At 37.0% G+C, this 20,300-nt stretch overlaps 1 protein-coding gene across 1 annotated transcript in view; it reads left to right on the forward strand.

The window, feature by feature from the left end:
* PDS5B (PDS5 cohesin associated factor B) overlaps positions 1–20,300 on the forward strand; it is a 265,811-nt gene that overhangs the window by 220,177 nt on the left and 25,334 nt on the right. Inside the window, exons 24-30 of the mRNA XM_081083029.1 lie at positions 5,736–5,859; positions 10,920–11,124; positions 14,442–14,556; positions 16,384–16,516; positions 16,856–16,975; positions 18,556–18,618; positions 19,181–19,326. Coding sequence (XP_080939155.1) covers positions 5,736–5,859; positions 10,920–11,124; positions 14,442–14,556; positions 16,384–16,516; positions 16,856–16,975; positions 18,556–18,618; positions 19,181–19,326 — 906 coding nt within the window. The remainder of the gene's footprint in view (positions 1–5,735; positions 5,860–10,919; positions 11,125–14,441; positions 14,557–16,383; positions 16,517–16,855; positions 16,976–18,555; positions 18,619–19,180; positions 19,327–20,300) is intronic.

Consider the following 20,300-nt stretch of genomic DNA (forward strand, 5'->3'; position numbering starts at 1 on the left):
CTATTTTAAATTATTTGGATTGCATAGTATTTCAACATCTGTAATCATTGCTTGGTTCAGTTTCTTTTAAAAAATAATTATTGCTTTGTATGCATGCCTATATTTTTATTGTAATATGCTTTTGTACAGTAGTTATTTATGCAAGTACCGCTATATACACTAATTATTTTAAACAAAACATCTTCATATATTCATAGCTATATTCAAAGTTTTGAAAGGCTAATTATAAGATGTTAGTGTACCAATAAGTACCTGATATTTTATGTTCTTGTTAATTAATGTCTAAAGGGAAAAAAGCAGACTGGGTAGAAGACAGTTTATTGAATCGATTCCAGAAGTCTAAATATGTACAAATTTTAAAAAAATACTTGATGTAAATTATTTAAAACACATACTTTTTTGTTTTGTTTTGCTTAAAAGATATAGAATAGCGACTGGAAACAGACTCTTGATCCTAGATTCAAACTCTGGCACCATCACTTACTATTAAAGGGATCCCTTACCAAGTTACTTTAACCTCTCTGTACCTCAGTTTCCTCATAGAGAATAATTATATATACCCTGTCTCACCTAGCTATTATGATGATTAAATAAGTTAATATATTTAAGGTGTTTAAAACACTGCCCAGCACATAGTAAGTATTTTAGAAGAACTGGTGATGGTAGTGGTTATTTTGACAAGGTTAGCTAAAATTTAGAAATTTGTCTTCTGTGTTATTTATTGACTTGTTTTGGTAATAAATGTAAGAGAATAATTTTTCTCCTCTTAATATATCTAGTGTAAAGACTTTAATGGTGAAGTATATAAAGGTGACTGCCAGCTGCTTTCTCCCTTTCTATCTTCATTTCTTGTGTTTTTGCTCATACAGTACTTTCTGCATAGACAGTTAAAAGGAGCACATTTTTATCAAACAAACCAAGTAAAAATAAAACTTGGTCAAGCATTCCACATCTACAACTAATTTATGTAAATTTTTCAGTCTAATTAGTTGTCTTTACCTCTCTACTCTTAAATTCATACTAGAGGCCCGGTGCACAAATTTGTGCACGAGTGGGTTCCCTTAGCCTGACCTGTGGGATCGGGCCAAAACCATCTCTCTGACATCCCCCAAGGGGTCCCAGATTGCGAGAGGGCACAGGCCAGGCTGAGGGACCCCACCAGTGCATGATCAGGGCCGGGAGGAACACAGGAGGTTGGCCAGCTGGGGAGGGGCCACGAGAGGGATCCAGGGCATGTCCGGCCTGTCTCTCTCAGTCCCAGTGGGTTGAACCTCAGCAGCAAGCTATCCTACCAGCCGGAGCATCTGCCCCCTGGTGGTCAGTACACATCATAGCGACTGGTCAACTAGTCAACTGTCTGCCCCTTGGTGGTCAGTGCATGTCATAGTGAGTGGTTGAGTGGCCTTATCATTAGCATATTACGCTTTGATTGGTTGGACAGCCAACTGGTTGACTGGACACTTAGCATATTAGGCTTTTATTATATGGGACTAGAGGCCCGGTGCACAAAATTTGTGCACTTGGGGGTAGGGGGCCCCTCAGCCTGGCCTGTGCCCTCTCGCAGTCTGGGACCCCTCGGGGGTGACCACTTGCTGGCTTAGGCCTGCTCCCCGGGGGGATTGGGCCTAAGATGGCAATCAGACATCCCTCTGGCAGCCCGGCAGCCAGCGGGGTATGTCCATTTGCCAGCGGGGAGCAGACCTAAGCTGCAGTCAGACATCCTTAGCGCTGCTCAGGGGGCAGGAAAGGCTCCTGCCACCACCACTGTACTGGCAGCCATCAGCCTGGCATGTGGCTGAGCAGAGCTCCTCCATATGGGAGCTCACTGACCACCAGAGGGCAGCTCCTGCATTGAGCGTCTGCCCCCTGGTGGTCAGTGTGTGTCATAGTGTTCAGTCATTCCCAGTCTTTCTGCTGTTAGGGTCAGTTTGCATATTACCCTTTTACTATATAGGATAGAGGCCTGGTGCACTGGTGGGGGCTGGCTCATTTGCCCTGAAGGGTGATTCGGATCAGGGTGGGGGTACCGCTTGGGTGCCTGGCCAGCCTGGGTGAGCAGCTGAGGGTCGTTTTCAGGCTGGTGGGCGACTGAAGCTCCCAGCCTCTTTTTTTTTTTCTTTTTTTTCTGGGATTTATTTACCTTCTATAGCTGTCACTGGAGCTGCGAGCCGGCTCCAGCTCTGAGGCCCGGTTCCAGCTCTGAGGCCGTTGCTGGCTGAAAGCAGGTATCTGGGTTGTTTAGCTTCTATAATTGAAACTCTGCTGTCATCACTGGCGCTCTAAGCTCTGAGGCCCCGGCTGGCTGAAAGCAGGTATCTGGGGTTTGTTTAGCTTCTATAATTGCAACATTGTTGCTTCCGGAGCTCAGAGCTGGGCTGCGGCAGGTGGGGAACCTTGGCTTCCTCCATCACTGGAGCAAGCAAGCCTCCTGCTCGCTTTAGCTGCGTTGTTGCCGGCCGCCATCTTTGTTGGCAGTTAATTTGCATATCCTGCTGATTAGCCAATGGGAAGCGTAGCGGAGGTATGGTTAATTACCCTTTTTGTCTATTATTAGATAGGATATTCCAGTGTTCAGGATTTACATAATAATTAGAGAAGAATGTTTTTCTCTAGTATTAATACATTTTTATCTCTTAAATTTATTAATTACATTATTAATGTGCATATTTAGATCTTTCACCTGTTATTTTTCATGGTATTCCTTAACAAAATTAAATGTGTACTTGAATTATGCAAATGTACGTCACTTACGTTGGTTGTGCATTTTTAAAGAAGGCTTTAGAAAGAAATCTGGTCTTCAAAATATTAGTTGTGAAGTATCTATACTAATAAAAGGGTAATATATTAATCAGGGTGGACGTCTTCCGGATGACCATCCGGATGTCCTTCTGGACAAAGCCACACCGGCTGCCTGAGGCTCAGGCAAGCCGCAGATGGTGGCTGTGAGGGCCAGCCCATGTGACTGCCAGGCCTGAGGCTCAGGCAGCCATGGTGACAGCAGCAGCAGGGTGATGGGGGCGGCGCCTTTCCCTAATGGGTCAGGTCGCCTCCGGCAAAGGGAGACCAGACTGTGGCTTAGGCTGGGGGCCGAGGCAGAGGCGGTTAGGGGCAATCAGTCCAGCAGGGAAGCAAGGTAGGGGCAATTAGGCCAGCAGGCAGACAGAGGCAGTTAGGGGCGATCAGGCAGGCGAGCGGTTAGAAGCCAGCAGTCCCAGATTGTGAGAGGGATGTCTGGGACATCCCCCAAGTGGTCCCAGATTGGAGAGAGTGCAGGCCAAGCTGAGGGACTCCCCCCGCCCCATGCACGAATTTCATGTACCAGGCCTCTAGTTTATTTATAGTTGTTTATTTCTTTTTACAAACTCAAACAAGAAAGACTTTCCTTTAGCAGTGGCTGAGGGATTTACCTTAAAACAGCTCTTAGAATATTTCTGTAGATCAGTGGTTCTCAACCTTCTGGCCCTTTAAAAATCAGTTCCTCATGTTGTGACCCAACCATAAAATTATTTTTGTTGCTACTTCGTAACTGTAATGTTGCTACTGTTATGAATCATAACGTAAATATCTGATATGCAGGATGGTCTTAGGCGACCCCTGTGGAAGGGTCGTTCAACCGCCAAAGGGGTCGCGACCCACAGTTTGAGAACTGCTGCTGTAGATGAACTGAAAGGCATCCCTGGGTCATGTAACCTCAAATTTTTTTTTAGAACTTCCTTTTTTAAAAAGTAATCATTTATTTTTTAATTCCACTTGTTATACAATATTATATTAGTTTCAGATCTACAACCCAGTGATTAGAGATTTATATTACTTACAAAGTTATATTGGCTGGGAGGACTGGCCACCAGGGAGGACCTGCTGTGTAGGGGCCAAGCTCACAGAACAAGACTTGCTTCAGCAGGGCTCTGATGCCTGCTGAGTCTACCCCTTGACTTTTTTCTGTTGTAGGTGGTTTGGGGGTGGGTGGTCTTTGGCATGGTCTGAAGCTATCCACTGGGTTTGTTGGCTCTGGGGTGTAAGCCAAGGTCATCTGCTGCCTGTGCCCTGCCCCAAACCATGAGCTACAAAGTAATATGCAGATGACTACTAATTGTGCTGGGCTTGGTGATATCCAGGAGAGGCCACTGTGCAAACCAGGACCAGCTGCCAGTAGTGACAGGTCTCAGGCCACTTTGCAAGGGGCAGAGGGCATGCCAAGGCCAGTTGCTGTTTGTTTGAGAGATTTTAAGAAAATCTGCAGCAGTAACCAAGACAGCCCATTTGTATGGGAAAGCCGCTGAAAATGGCCTGGGTAGGCCCACAAGTGGGTGAGGTGGGAACTCAGAATTATCAGGGCTGGGAAACAGTGTTAGCCAGGTTGGTGGAGACTGAGATACAACCCTGCCTGTGGGCTCTTGTGGGAGGGCTCAGCAAAGGAACAAAGACCTCTGCCTGCATTTTGTCTGGGAGAATGCCATCCCTCTAGACCTCCCCCTTGTGCCAGACAATTCAGTTCCGTTCTGTTTGTTCCTGGCATTTTACCAGCTGCTGCCCCAGTGCTGGAGCTCAGAGCAAGTGAGTCTGAGTAAGTATGTGCTCGAGCCTTTAAGAGGAATGCGTGGGACTCTAGTAGCTCTCTCTCACTCAGCCATAATCCCCACTGATTTTCACAACCAGATGTAATATGGGGACTTTTCACCCCCACCCGCCACCTCACCTCACACTGAAACCCTGAGCTGGGGAGCCTGGTATAGAACTGGGACTTCAAAATAATTCCTCCCAATTTTCAACTGCCAAAGGTGGGTGTGGGACCAACTTGTTCTGCATTTCGGCCCCTCCTACCAGTCCCAATGTTGCTTCTTCTTTTATATCCTTAATTGTTGGATTTCTGTTCACCTGGATTTCAGGTGGTTTTGAATAATGGTTGTTCTGTAGATTAGCTATGATTTTGATGTGGTTGTGGGAGGAGGTGAGTACCTCATTTACCTACTACATCTTGACTGGAAGCTTCAGAACCTTAATAATGTTGTCATGCATTCGGTCAGCATTTTTACAGAATCTTAGGAAAATAAAGGAAGGATCTCAAACCAACTAGATCATTAGATCTTGGAAAACTAAGTTACAACTTTCCCTCCTTACATCAGTCCAAGATCCCTGTACTTCATCTAATACATCACTATATTTCAAAGGGTTGTTTAGATGTATTTACTAGTCAAGAATTTACTATTTTTTGAGACGTGTCCCATTTAGCAGAAGTTTTCTTAATCTTAAAAGGAGCCTCTTGGTAATAATTGAAAAGTTGGATTCTAGCTGAAAATAGTAATGTTTTATTCATTACACCTGCTTTCATTCTACTTCTTTTATACTTAACACAGTTTTAGTTGACTAATAAGCATGTTAGGACATTTTTATGCCTAATTTGTAAACAAACACGTATCTAAAAGTAATCCATAATGGAAGACTTAAACAACTAAACATACGAATAGATTTTTTTTTCCCTAGGCTTGGCTACAAGCTGTTTTTGTAGGAGAGAATTAAATGACTTTAGCACACTTATGTTCAGGAAAAGAATTTTGTAGTATTAGACATCATATTCCAAAGTTAAATAAATACAGTATGGTTTTCAGTATCACTAAACTGTTTTCTAACTTTTTTTTTTTGCTAGAGGATTTTGTAAAATTAGCTATATAAAGCAGGAATGTTTTTGTGCACATAGTTAGAAATCTAATTTATATTCTTTCTTGCTTATTTTTCAGTAAACCAGATATGTCACGTCTGAGACTTGCTGCTGGGAGTGCTATTGTGAAGCTGGCACAAGAACCCTGTTACCATGAAATCATCACATTAGAACAGTATCAGCTCTGTGCATTAGCAATCAATGTAAGGAAAAGGGCTATATAGAACATGACTTTATATGGTCTTTGACTTAAGAAGGCCACCATGATATAGAGATAAAAAACAAAACATTTAAAACCTCCTCAGTTCTCAGGAACACGTCTTTTAAATTTTCATTCAGATGATTCTATTTTGATACACCTTTTATGTAATCATTCATGTCAAATTAATCATCTTTTCTCATTAACTCTGTCAGTTTCCTTTCATATGATTTGACAGTTCTTCTCTAACATCACTTTAGTGACTTTTTGGAATCCTAAACTTTGCCATGGGATTCACAATTTGACTTTGTTACTCATTTGCATTGTATCCTGAATGATGAGAGAGAGAGTGACAAAAACATGGTCTTGTTAGGAAATACGTCTAAGTAGGGAGGCGGGTATGTTTGGAGATTAATTTTTAAATTGGTCTGTTCACTTGTGAATATATTTTGATAGGTGGATTTATACAGGTTGTAATTCCTTATCTTCATAATATATAATTGATAATAAAGATTCCTCTCCCTTATGATACTGAGAAAGGAATGAGTTAACTAACTTTGCTTTCTTGAGTGTAAGGGTAGATAATAGACAATATTTCTGTGGAAGCTAGACTACTTCTTTGTTAAAGTAGGCATTTGGCATAAGAAACAAGTTTAAATTAAATGAAAGAAAATGCACAAAATAAGGATTTAAACATAAACGCAAGATGTTATGACGTAGATTTTAAAGAAGAACCAAATGAATATTTGAAGATAGAAGAAATAATATAAAGTTGCAAAAATAAGAACACTTCACACTTTATGTTAATTGGTGGAGATGAGGTATAATTATGAAGCTCTCTATCTCACATGTGACAAAAGTTATGTCGAATCTATAGATTGCTTTGAATAGTATAGACATTTTAATTATGTTGATTCTACTAATTTATGAACACGGTATATTCTTCCACTTATTTATATCTTCCTCTATCTTTTTTCAATGTCCTGTGTTATCTGAGTACAGGTCTTTTACCTCCTTGGTTAAGTTAATTCCTGAGTATCTTAATTTTTGTTGTTGTTGCAGTGGTAAATGGGATTTTTTTTATAGTTTATTTTTCTGAGAGTTCATTATTAGTGTATTAAAATGCCATAGATTTCTGGGTGTTAATTTTGTATCCTGCTACATTGCTGAATTCCTTTATTAAATCTATTTTTATGAAGTTTTTAAGGTTCCCTATGTACAATATCATACCATCTGCAAATATGAGAGTTTTACTTCCTCCTTTCCAGTTTGGATGCCTTTTATTACTTCTTGTCTGATCCCTATGGCTAGGACTTCCAGTACTATGTTGAATAAGAGTGGTGAAAATGGGCATCCTTGTCTTGTTCCTATTCTTAGGGTACATGGTTTTATTGTTTGCCCATTGGGAATTATGTTGGTTGTAGGTTTATAGGTTTTATTATGTTGAGGTATGATCCCTCTATTCCCACTCTGCTGAGAGTTTTCATCAAAAAATGATGCTGGATTTTGTTGAATGCTTTTTCTGCATCAGTTGATATGATCATGTGATTTTTTGTGTTGCAATCTGTTTAATGTGGTATATCACATTTATTGATTTGCGGATATTGTGCCAGCCTTGCATACCTGGAATAAATCTCACTTGGTCATGGTGTATGATATCCTTAATGTATTGCTAATATTTTGTTGAAGATTTTAGCGTCTATATTCATCAGGGATATTGGCCTATAATTCTCTTTCTTTGTATTGTCTTTATCTGGTTTTGGAATTTCCATACTACCCAAAGCAATCTATAGATTCAATGCAATCCCTATTAAAATACCAACAGCATATTTCACAGATCTAGGACAAACACTCTAAAAACTTATATGGAACCAAAAAAAGTCCCAAATAGATGCAGCAATTTTGAGAAAGAAGTTGGAGGAATCACAATACAAGATTTCAGGTTACACTACAAAGCCACTATAATCAAAGCAACCTGGTACTGGCACAAGAGCAGGTATATAGAGCAATGGAACAGAACAAAGAACCGAGAAATCAACCCAAGCCATTATGCTCAATTAATATTTGGCAAGGAGGCAAGAACATACAATGGAGTAAAGACAGACTCTTAAATAAGTAGTGTTGAGAAAATTGGACAGGTACATACAAAAAAATGAAACTGGACCACCAACTTACACCATACACAAGAATAAACTCAAAATGGATAAAAGACTTAACTCATGAAACCATAAAAATCTTAGAAGAAACCATAGGCAGCAGAATCTCAGACAACTCATGTAGCAATATATTTACCAATACATCTAGGGCAAAGGAAACTAAGGAGAAAATAAACAAATGGACTACATCAAAATAAAAAAAACTTCTGCAAAGCAAAAGAAACCACCAACAAAATGAAAAGAGCCCACTCCATGGGAGAACATATTTGCCAATGATACATCCAATGATGGGTTAATTTCCAACATATATAAGAAACTCTTACAACTTAATGAAAGGAAGACAATCCAATTTAAAAATGGCTAAAGGACCTACATAAACACTTATCCAAAGTGGACATACAGAAAGCCAAGAGGTATGAAAAAATACTCAAAGTCACTAATCATCCAGGAGATGAAAATCAAAACAACAATGAGGTATCACCTCACACCTGTCAGAATGGCTATCATCAACAAACGACAAGTTTTGGCAAGGATGTGGAGAAAAGGGAACCCTAGTATACTGCTGGTGGAAATGCAGACTGATGCAGCCACTGTGGAAAACAGTATGGAGTTTCCTCAAAAAATTAAAAAAGGAACTCCCATTTGACTCAGTGATCCTACTTCTAGGAATATATCCCAAGAAATCAGAAACACCAATCAGAAATTGGGCCGAGCCAGCTCAGCCAAGAGTTCACAAGCCTGAGTGAGGACGGAGAAAGGATGGAGAAATGACAAAGAGAATAAGCTGGGTCTAGGTCAGTGATGGCGAACTTATGACACGCGTGTCAGAGGTGACACGCGAACTTATTTTTTTGGTTGATTTTTCTTTGTTAAATAGCATTTAAATATATAAAATAAATTTCAAAAATATAAGTCTTTGTTTTACTATGGTTGCAAATATCAAAAAATTTCTATATGTGACACGGCACCAGAGTTAAGTTAGGGTTTTTCAAAATGCTAACATGCCGAGCTCAAATGGTTCACCATCACTGGTCTAGGTGGATCTTCCTGTGCCTGGCTGAGGCCATAGAGAAAGATCCAGAGGCAAGCTAAGCCTTTATTTTATACCCAGAGGTAAACAAGGTAGTGGTCACCACAGTTACAATGTTCTTGTGAGTTTCACTTGTTTTGGCAGCACTTACTGCACCTCCCGTAGCCCATTAGCTACTAGGAAGAATCTAGGGAGCATCATAAGGTCAAGCCTAATTATGCTAAGAGGACTGTGCCCTCTAAGCTGGGACTTGTTTGTGGCTTTGCCAACAGGTCAGTCTGAGCCTTAACCCTATAGCCGCGCCCTACAAGAAATAATATATGCACACCTATGTTCATAGCAGGGCAATGTACAATAGCTAAGATTTGGAAACAGCCCATCATCAGCAGATGAGTGGATAAAAAGCCATGGACCATTTACACCAGGGGTCCTCAAACTACGGCCCGCGGGCCACATGCAAATACAAATATTGTATTTGTTCCCGTTTTGTTTTTGTACTTCAAAATAAGATATGTGCAGTGTGCATAGGAATTTGTTCATAGTTTTTTTTTAAACTATAGTCTGGCCCTCCAACAGTCTGAGGGACAGTGAACTGGCCCCCTGTTTAAAAAGTTTGAGGACCCCTGATTTACACAATGGAATATTATGCAGCTGTAAAAAAGAAACAAGTCCCACCATTTGCAACAGCGTGGATGAACCTTAGAGAGTATTATGCTAAGTGAAACAAATCAGTCAGAGAAAGATAAGTATTACATGATCTCACTCATATATGGAATCTAATGAACAAAATAAACCAATGAACAAAATAAGTCCAGAGACATAGAAACTTGGGAACAGACTCTCAAACCTCAGAGGGAAGTCAGGGGAGGTTGGATGGATAGGAAGAAATCAACCCAAGAACATGTACGCTTATATGCATAACCCATGGACACAGACAATAGGGTGGTGAAGGCCTTGGGTAGTGGGTGGGGGCGGGCTAGAAGAGGTCAGTGTCATAAAAGGCGACATTTGTAACACTTTCTATAATAAAAATTTTAAAAATAAGAGCAAACAAATCATGTTGAGCTTTTCCCTAGATTAGAAAAAAATCTGATAAGCTATGTACTGGATGCTGTGCTAGGTTTAGAAGCACAAAGATGTCTTCAAGGAATGAGGAACTGAGTAAGTAAAGACTGACATATAAACCAGTCATTTTAATACTGTATTCTGACTTCTATGCTGGAGATGTACACAGAGTGCTTGAGAGAGCACAGGTGGATGCAGGATAAAAATCACACAGTGATTTCTGGAGGATAAAGGAGCTGTTCTTTAGGTAAGGAGGAGTTAGCTTGGAGAGTAGAGATGGGTGATTTAGGAGATGGAGAAGTATTTGGAAATCAGGTGCAGTGATAATGAACAGATTGGTTCATTTATAGAACAAAAAGTAATTAGGTGTTTCTGAAAGTGATTAGTAACTCTTGCCTTCAGAGTTGTACATTTTAGCTGAAATAGTTTTGAAATGATAGAAATAAAATGTATAGATTAAAATTTCACCTTGCTCAGTAAATGAAAAAGTTACATATGAGAGAGTATTTAAACTTTATTTTCTTCCTACCTTATTTAACATGGGATGGATTGATATTCATGAGTTTTATCTGTTTTAAGAGTACATTCAATATTTTCTGACACCTCTAAACTGGTAGTGATTAGAGTCCGGGTAAATACTTCAACCTTGAAATTAACTTGTCACAACATTCCAGTCTTGTGAGCTGAAGCAGTGGTTGTGAATAAACTTGCTGCTGTTCACTGGTCTGGTTACTTGATATAGCACATTTTATATCTGAATTTGTTACTCTTTGCTGCCATGTGATAATATGTAGAATAATGATGTCTTCACAGGATGAATGCTATCAAGTAAGACAAGTATTTGCTCAGAAACTTCACAAAGGCCTTTCCCGATTACGACTTCCACTTGAGTATATGGCAATCTGTGCTCTTTGTGCAAAAGATCCTGTAAAAGAGAGAAGAGCTCACGCCAGGCAGTGTCTGGTAAAAAATATAAATGTGAGACGCGAGTATCTGAAGCAGCATGCAGCTGTTAGTGGTAAGCCCATATGAAAATGGAAAGTATATTTTTCCAGCCTGCCAATTTTCTTTATAGAGCACAAAGTGATGTATCTGTTATTTATTATATTCTAATTAGCCCACATTAAATAAGTATTACTGTTTTTCAATAATAGCTTCAACTTTAAAGTTTATTTTTAAAATAGACATGCATGTGTATCTAAATATCCACTCATATCTATGCAACTGACGAAATGGCCAAGGGACATAAGCAGCGACATTGGATGGAGGTGCTTTTAATAGAACAGTAAAATGTATATGTCAGAGTATGATCTTTTTATTTAAAAATCTACCAGTCTCTGGTCTTTGTTGATTATTCTCATCACAGCCGGCATGTGCAGGACCGGCATTCTGGATTCAAACCAGCAACCTTTCAGGGACAGTGCTCAACCAACTGCTCACTTTACCCCATCCATGTTATTAGCTTTTGTGTCTCTCTGACTTTTATTTAATTAAAATCTATTCAGTTATCCAAGTTAAAAATCGGAGACATTCTTCATACCTTTTCCCCCTCTCTTCATTCACCAAATCCTTAATTCTTTCTCTGGATATCTTGAACATTTCTCCTCAACTGTTTTATCCTGCTATATTTCTCTTGGATTAGTGTGTACATGTCTGCCTCCCTCTTATAAATTCCCCTGCCACTAATCCACCTCCAGTTGTGCCACACTGCTATCAAAATTATTTTTCTAGAACACATTGGATCATATCACTATCATGTTTGAAATCTGTATTGACTTTTTTATTGCTCATAGGATCAAATTTAAACTCATTAACATGGCCCTTTAGAGTTTTACACTCAACCTGAGTTTTAGGCTTTTCCCTAGCCATTCCTTACTATAAGTCCTATGCTTCTTGTACTCTGGATTGTTTGAAATTTGTACAGCCATCTTTTTCTCTGTTTTCAACACTACCTGGAAGTTGCCTCCCCTTCCAGACAGACAAAATCAAGGAGCATGGTTTGCATCTTTTGAGTCCTTTAAAATGTAGTTTGGGAGTTACACCATCATTGGAATTCTTTTTTTTTTTCTTCCTCATCTTGGAAAAAAATGCGTGCTCTGGAGTCAAATCCCACCTCTGCCATTTACTGTTTGTGTTTAGGCATGTTATTTTAACAATCTGAGCCTTAATTTCTTTATTTGTAAAATTGGTTTAATTATACTCATTTTTTATGGTTGTTATGAGTATTAAAAAATTAATGTATATAGCCCTGGCTGGGGAATCTCAGTGGTTAGAGTGCTGATCCTTGCACTGAAGGGTCAGCAGTTTGATTTCTGGTCAAGGGCACGTGCCTGGGTTGCAGGTGTGATTCCTGTGCGGAGGCAACAAATCCATGTCACTCTCTCACATCAATGTTTCTCTCTTTCCCTCCCTCTCCCCCCTCCCTCCCTCGCTCCCTCCCTCCCACTCTTTAAAAATAAATGAAAAAAATATCCTCAGGTGAGGATTAACAAAAACAACAAAAAAGTTAACGTATATAAAGCACTTGGCATACTGCATGCTCTAAAGTAGTCAGACCCTAGCCCGTTTGGCTCAGTGAGTAGAGTGTTGGCCTAGGGATCAAAGGGCCCGGGTTTGATTCCAGTCAAGAGCACATACCTTAGGATGGGCGTAATATGGGGATAAGGACACATATGTAATAACTTAATAAATTAAAAAATAAAAGAGCACGTACCTTGGTTGCAGGCTCCTCCTCAGGCCCGAAGCCTGGTCAGGGCTCGAGCAGGAGGCAACCAATCGATGTTTCTCTCTGTCTTTCCCTCTCTCTTCCACTCTACCTAAAAACCAATGGGAAAAATATCCTTGTGTGAAGATTTGAAAAAACAAACAAAAAGTAGTAGTCAGTAGTTGTTAGGTATTGTCATAGGGCATCTACCACATCGAAGGATAGCTTCTGTCTCTATGCCTTAGTATGAGAGCTTTGTCTAGTCTTCTTCATCTTTATATTTAAAATAAGCCTGAAAAATTGTAGGCACTCAATAAATATTTGATAAAAATTTAATTTGAATTTCACTGAATTTTGAACCTTGATATTTTTTCCTCCTATACCTTCCTTAAAATGAAAGATCCTACACACAAATTATTCTCTTTGAATTCAGGAATAGAAATAGAACTTGGTGCCTTATTGACACGTACATTACTATACTCTAGGTTGAACATATAATTTAAACTTTTATTTTGAAAATAGCATATATAAAAAGATTGTACAAAATATGAATCTCGGTCTTTTTGAATAATAACCTTATTAAACTATTAGGATTACAATTCTAACGTCTAATGGAATATGCTAATCAAAGTTAAAATACAGGGTGTGGCAAAATTAGGTTTACAGTTGTTCACATGGAAAATAATACAATAATTAAAAACATAATAATACAAGAATAAACTCTGGCTTTGGCCAGGTGAATCAGTTGATTGAAGCATCGTCCTGTATACCAAAAGGTTCAGGATTCAATCTCCGGTCTGCAATGGGGCACATATCAGGGGCAACTGATCGATTTTTATCTCTCACATCAAAGTCACTCTCTCTGTGTCTCTTTTTCTCCCTCCCCTCCTCCTCTTCTCTCTTTCTCCCCCGCCCCTCCCTCTAGGAACAAAAAAATCAATGAAAACATGTCCTCATGTGAGGATTTAAGAAAACCACAAAACTGTTTCATATAATCACAAATGTAAACCTACTTTTGTCCCACCCTGTATAAAGATATTTTAAACTAAAAGAAATGTTTCTTTGATATTTAAAATGTCCTAGAAACTCTTATTTATGTTTGTGTGTTTTTTGTATCAGTTCTTCTGTTACAGATAGGATCAAATACTTTTACTTTGATTCAGATAGTATCAAAAACCTTTACTTTCTGCTTTTGTGTCACACTAATTCTGAAATATTTACTAGTTTTTAATTTTGCTCATAAGCTTATAAGGAAGGCACTGTTGAACATAGTGTTGCTCATAATAAGAAAAAGAGATCTTATGTTTCTTAGTCTTAGAGTTTGTTTGAGTCACTTTTTCCCATATGCATTTGAAAAGTGAAATAATTGTCTTTGTAACCACAACATATAGTACATTTAATAGGCATTTCACTATTGTATATGATGAATGAATGAATAAACTGTTTAATTTATAATATATCTTAGCTCTGACTATTTCAATATGTTTTTCTTTTAGCCATAATGTGGTACTGTTGGGATGTAGGAAATACTGAATCAGAGAGATAAAGAGGAAGGTTATAAGATTTGGTTTTCTAACCTGGATGTTTTGTTTTGTTTGTGTGTGTGTGTTGTGTGTGTGTTTGTTTTTCAGAAAAATTATTATCTCTTCTACCAGAATATGTTGTTCCATATACAATTCACCTTTTGGCACATGACCCAGATTATGTCAAAGTACAGGATATTGAACAACTTAAAGATGTTAAAGAGTAAGACTTTTTTCATCCTATTTTCATATTTTCAGAAAGTTTTTTCCCTTTCCTGCTGATAATGGAACCTTAATTATAATTAGTTTATTTGATTTATTTTATTCTTTAGGAATTTAAGGTCTCTTTCCTTTATTTGTTCTTTTATTTTTTTAAAAAACATTTTTATTGATTTCAGAGATTAAAGAAGAGGGAGAGAGAGAGAGAGAGAAACATCAATGATGAGAATCATTGATTGGCTCTCTCTTATACACTCCCCTGCTTGGAATCAAGCCCGTAACCCAGGCATGTGCCCTGACTAGGAATCAAACTGTAACCTCCTAGTTCATAGGGTGACACGACACTGAGCCACACCGGCAGGGCCTCTTTTTTTTCCCCCCATACCATCTCTGTATTTTATTTCTTATATAATTTTCCAATATTTAATTTAGCATAATTACTGTATACTACTCTGTTTCTTTACCAGTCTAGCATTTCTTTTGTGTTGAAGCAATCCATTAAAAGTTTCCATTACAGTTCTTATCTTTTTCTACTTTCTTCTGAAACTATAGATTTTCATGTGGGGTGAAGTAATACTGTAATACTCTCCTTTATTCACATAGTAAGCACTTTTTTTTTCCAGACACTATTTTTCTTTATAAGAAAGAAAGAATGGTCTAATTTAATAACGGACTAAGTTGATAACCAGCCAACACTCTCACTACTTCATTGGTGACATTTCTAAATAAAGTTAATGACAGTTGTAATTTTTTCAAAGATTACTATTGAGAGGCCAAAAGAGTATTTATGCCTGTGTGCAGAATAGAGAAATATAATGGAGTTTAGAGAAGTCCTTATAAGACTAGTATAATGTCAAATGACTCATAACTTGGGAAGGGAAAAAGCTATTACCCTCTTACCAAAGTTTTTGTTTTTTAAAAATATGTAGTTCTCCCAAAGTTAATCCTGTTAGAGTAATTATAACTAATGAAAACTTCTAGCATTTCCTCTTTCTCATAGAAAATTAGTTTTTGAAATAGATAAAATACTCTTTGGAATTTACTATACATTTTTAGCTATATCTCTAAATTTCCCAAATACAGCCATGCGTCATCTCTAGTCTTTGAGAAAGCCACTTCAGAAAAGCTTATTCTGTACCCGAGATCTTAAAGATTATTTTTTTTCTTCTAGAATGATATCTTGCTTCACATTTCTCTCTTGTTCTCCCATTACTTGTCTCCTCTGTGCTATAACTGTCACATTCTGACAGTGTAATATAGAGACAGAGCCCTTTGTGTTTTTTTTCTTAAATACATTTTTTTTTGTAATTAACTTTAAAACTGAGCTAACTTTAAAATTGAAACCTTATTTTAATTTCTCCATGTTTAAGCAAGGATAGTATGTGCAGTTGTCAGGCATGACTTTTTTCTCTCTAATTTACTGAAGATTCTCAATTATTAAATAAGGTATTTATATTTTCTTGAAGACTTCCAATTGGAACTACAGTCAATATTGAATATTTGAGGCATCATTTTATTCATGGCCCAGTTATTCCCTTAGGTAGTCTTCCTTTCTTATAATAGCTAAGATCACTTCATTCTTTTCACCATTTATTCCTTTTTAACCTGACACCCTGGGAAAATTAGTGAGACTTTGAGAGGGTTTCTTATGAACTCACATTTTAATTACTGATTTGTTGTGATATGTATGCGTGACATATTTTTTCTCTATTGGCTTAGAGCTGTTTCTTTTTAATTTTTTCTACTCCTGGCATTCATTATATTAATATTTAAAATTATTATATCTGTATTTAACAACAAATTATTCTTTTCTATTTTTTTATTTTTCTAGATGTCTTTGGTTTGTTTTAGAAATATTAATGGCTAAAAATGAAAATAACAGTCATGCATTTATCAGAAAGATGGTAGAAAATATTAAACAAACAAAAGATGCCCAAGGACCAGATGATGCAAAAATGAATGAAGTATGTAATTCTTTGTAAATAATTACGATTCCTTATCTATTTAAGCATTTGAGTATAGAGTATGGAACTCCTGTAGTATTTTGTACACCATGTCAGTCTTTTCTATTAGTAGTAAATAATCAGTAGTATTTCAATTAGTAATAATTAGATGTACTAATATAGTCACTAATATAAAATTAATAGTAATATTATTACTAGTAAACTAATGAAAACAATAGTGTATTTTAAACTTACACTGTTGCATTAAAAAGTGCATATTAAGTACATATTCTAGAATTACTTACAATTTAGACTTTAGGATGCCAATCTAAGTACCTAATTTTTTTAATACCATTGCAGAAACTGTATACTGTGTGTGATGTTGCCATGAATATCATCATGTCGAAGAGCACTACATACAGTTTGGAATCTCCTAAAGACCCAGTACTACCAGCTCGGTTTTTCACTCAACCTGACAAGGTAGTCATTTTAGAATTTGTTTGTGTAAGTTGAAGTAAAAGGTATTCTCAGTACTTGGTTGTGGGGAGATCAAGAAGGAGCAGAATCAAGAGCTGACCCACTACTAATGTTATGGAAAGATCTTAATAATGTGGTTTAAGACCAGAATATGGACCAAACCAGAGGGCACAAATAAGGTTCAGAGATTAGTTAGTAGGATCCAGAGTTTGTGTTCAAAATTTTATGCCACTCTGAGAGCACAACAAAAATGTGATCAAAGCATGTAGATCTATGAGTTAATGGCCATTGATCCAAATGGGGAGGAGAATGGTGATAGAGATACAGTCTGAAGTTAGAGCTCTTGATTGAGATCTGCAACTATAGTAAAACCTCAATTTAACAGATTAATTTCAACAAGGGGGTGTCCATTAAACCCAAAATTCAGTTATATAATAAAGTAGGTTTTCTGAATGCATGTTAAAAATTGACAAATTAGTTTACCTGTTTTTACTTATGTAGACAGATTTGTGTAATTAAAATTACATATGAAAAGTTTAACTTCATAGAAAAGTTTTCTATATGTATTACTCTAATTTTAAGTTTATACTGTATAGGTCTAGTAAATGCGTGAATTCACCAGCCACAGTGAGTAAACGGCTCGGTGTGGTTTAGCTCACATCAGAATGTTGGCTGGCCTGTGTTAAAACTGCTGCAGAAAGTCACGCCACTCAACAACAGAACCAGTTATCGTGTGCCATGTGGTGTGATCACGTGCTAATCATTCCCGAATATTGTTTGCCACCAGTGACTCTTGGATTTAAATCTGTAGACTGTTGTTGTAGATAAATAACATTTATTTATGTCAGCAAAATTATTACAGTATTTTTTCCAACTCTAAGATTTATTGAAAATAGCAGTTAATTAATAACAAAAATAACCTGTTAATTTAATTATAAGCAAGTCTTGTTTAAAAGCATTTTAAAATTAACAGGGTGTTAATTTTCACAAAGGACATACGGACTGGAAATTTTGTCAGTTAAATCCGAAGTTTGTTAAATCGAGGTCCGCAAAATCTAGGATTTACTTTAGTATGAGGAAACAAGTGGAGAAAGACACTGGAATAGACCCAAGATCCTTGAAATGCTACAAGAATGTTCCCACTGTCATAAAACTCAAGTATTGTATGAGATATAAAAGGTGTTTTCAAGAATCTCTCTTTGACTTTTGAGTAACTGAGAGTATAGAAACCAGCAATGTCTCTTTTTTTTTAATCAAAATACCAATTAAGGTCTTAATATAGTGTATAGAAATTTAGAATGGCCTTGTAGTTTCACGCAAAAGCTGAAAGTGATTATTGTCTGCTTTGAAGCATTCACTTTGGTGTGATTAAGATATGAGGAGTCTGTGTGGTACAAGATTAATTCAAGTATATTATTTAAAAACAATAACTGAAATTTTGTGTTTTAACTGATTAGTTTTAATAAGTATGAACTTTTTATGTATTTCAAAACAGAAGCTGCTGTTGGCTTTTCTTAGCTTTTGACCCTCATAGGTACAGTGTTTTAGTATTCACTAACTACATCTTTTTCCCTTGTTTGTAGAACTTCAGTAACACCAAAAATTATCTGCCTCCAGAAATGAAATCGTTTTTCACTCCTGGAAAAGTATGTTTTGAGAATTGTTTCAATTCTTATGTGGTAGTTTATTTTAGTTTCATTAGTGGTATAATTATGTTATTTTGTATCTTTAAACATTGGTATATTTTAAGTAAGAAATTTTAATTATTAGGTATCTTCCATTTGCTAGTAAGAAATAGTTATATTAACTATATAGATGTAAGCTAAGATACATGAACTTACTTTTCAGCTTTATAATAAAGCCCTTGGAGACTTTGATCTTTAAATATCTATCCTATAATATCAAGATAAGAATCTTAAAGTGAAAAAGCATCTTCTGTCCTTCCACAGCAAGAGTCTAATAATTTGTTCTCATTGTTTTACATTTGATTTGTTCTCACTTCTATGTAAGCTTTGAAATAACTAAGAAACTTGACTGTTCTGCTACCTATAGTTTTTTATTTGTTCAAATGATATCCAATTTATTCTTACATAATAGGCACATTTTTTTCATGATTTGTATATAAATACTTTGACAGAGATGTTATTTATGGTCCTTTAAATTTCTTTTGGCTTTAATCTAATAGAGATAATGCATTTTTCATTTCAGCCTAAAGCAACCAATGTTCTAGGAGCTGTTAATAAGCCGCTTGCATCAGCAGGCAAACAATCTCAGACAAAATCTTCACGAATGGAAACTGTGAGCAATTCAAGCAGCAGCTCAAACCCAAGCTCTCCTGGAAGAATAAAAGGGAGGTAAGTACATAAGAAATACCTACTTTTTTTTTAAGGATTCCAACAAAGCTATGAGATCTAAAATAATGTAACCGAAAACATTTAATGTCAGTGAGTGAAAAGGAAATCAACGCATACCATTTAACATTGGTAGTCAAGCTCTCCATCTTAGCCTTTCATAGTCTAGCTTTTGGGGTAATCCAATTGTCTAGCAATTGTAAAACTGTTAAATAACAAGGCGTCCATTCAGTTGAATACACAGTCATTAAAAATGATGAAGTAGGAGATAATATCAAGAGTTTCGACAATACATTATTGCAGGGGTCCTCAAACTTTTTAAACAGGGGGCCAGTTCACTGTCCCTCAGGAGGGCCGGACTATAGTTTAAAAAAATACTATGAACAAATTCCTATGCACACTGCATATATCTTATTTTGAAGTAAAAAAACAAAACGGGAACAGATACAATATTTGTACTTGCATGTGGCCCGCAGGCCGTAGTTTGAGGACCCCTGCATTATTGAGTGAAAAGACAAAGAATAAGAACAGTGTTATGTATTTTTGAGTTTTATTTTTTTAATATATTTTATTGATTTTTTTTCAGAGAGGAAGGGAAAGAGATAGTTAGAAACATCAATGAGAGAGAAACATCGATCAGCTGCCTCCTGCACACCCTCTACTGGGGATGTGCCCGCAACCAAGGTACATGACCTTGACCGGAATCGAACCTGGGACCCTTGAATCCGTAGGCCAACGCTCTATCCACTGAGCCAAACCGGTTAGGGCTATTTTTGAGTTTTAAAAAGGAATTGCATTTACATTTGCTTATATATGCATAGAAAGTTTTTTAAAAGAATACATCACATTTTAATAGTGTTGATGTAATCTAGTGTAGGCGGGGAGATCATCTTATATTCTTTGGTATGATTTAAATTTATTTTTAGTATGTGCATGTATAAACTTTTTGTTTGAAGAAAGCAAAAAGGAAACACATT

Source organism: Myotis nattereri, assembly GCF_964212035.1.
Source record: "Myotis nattereri genome assembly, chromosome: 2".
NCBI lineage: Eukaryota > Metazoa > Chordata > Mammalia > Chiroptera > Vespertilionidae > Myotis > Myotis nattereri.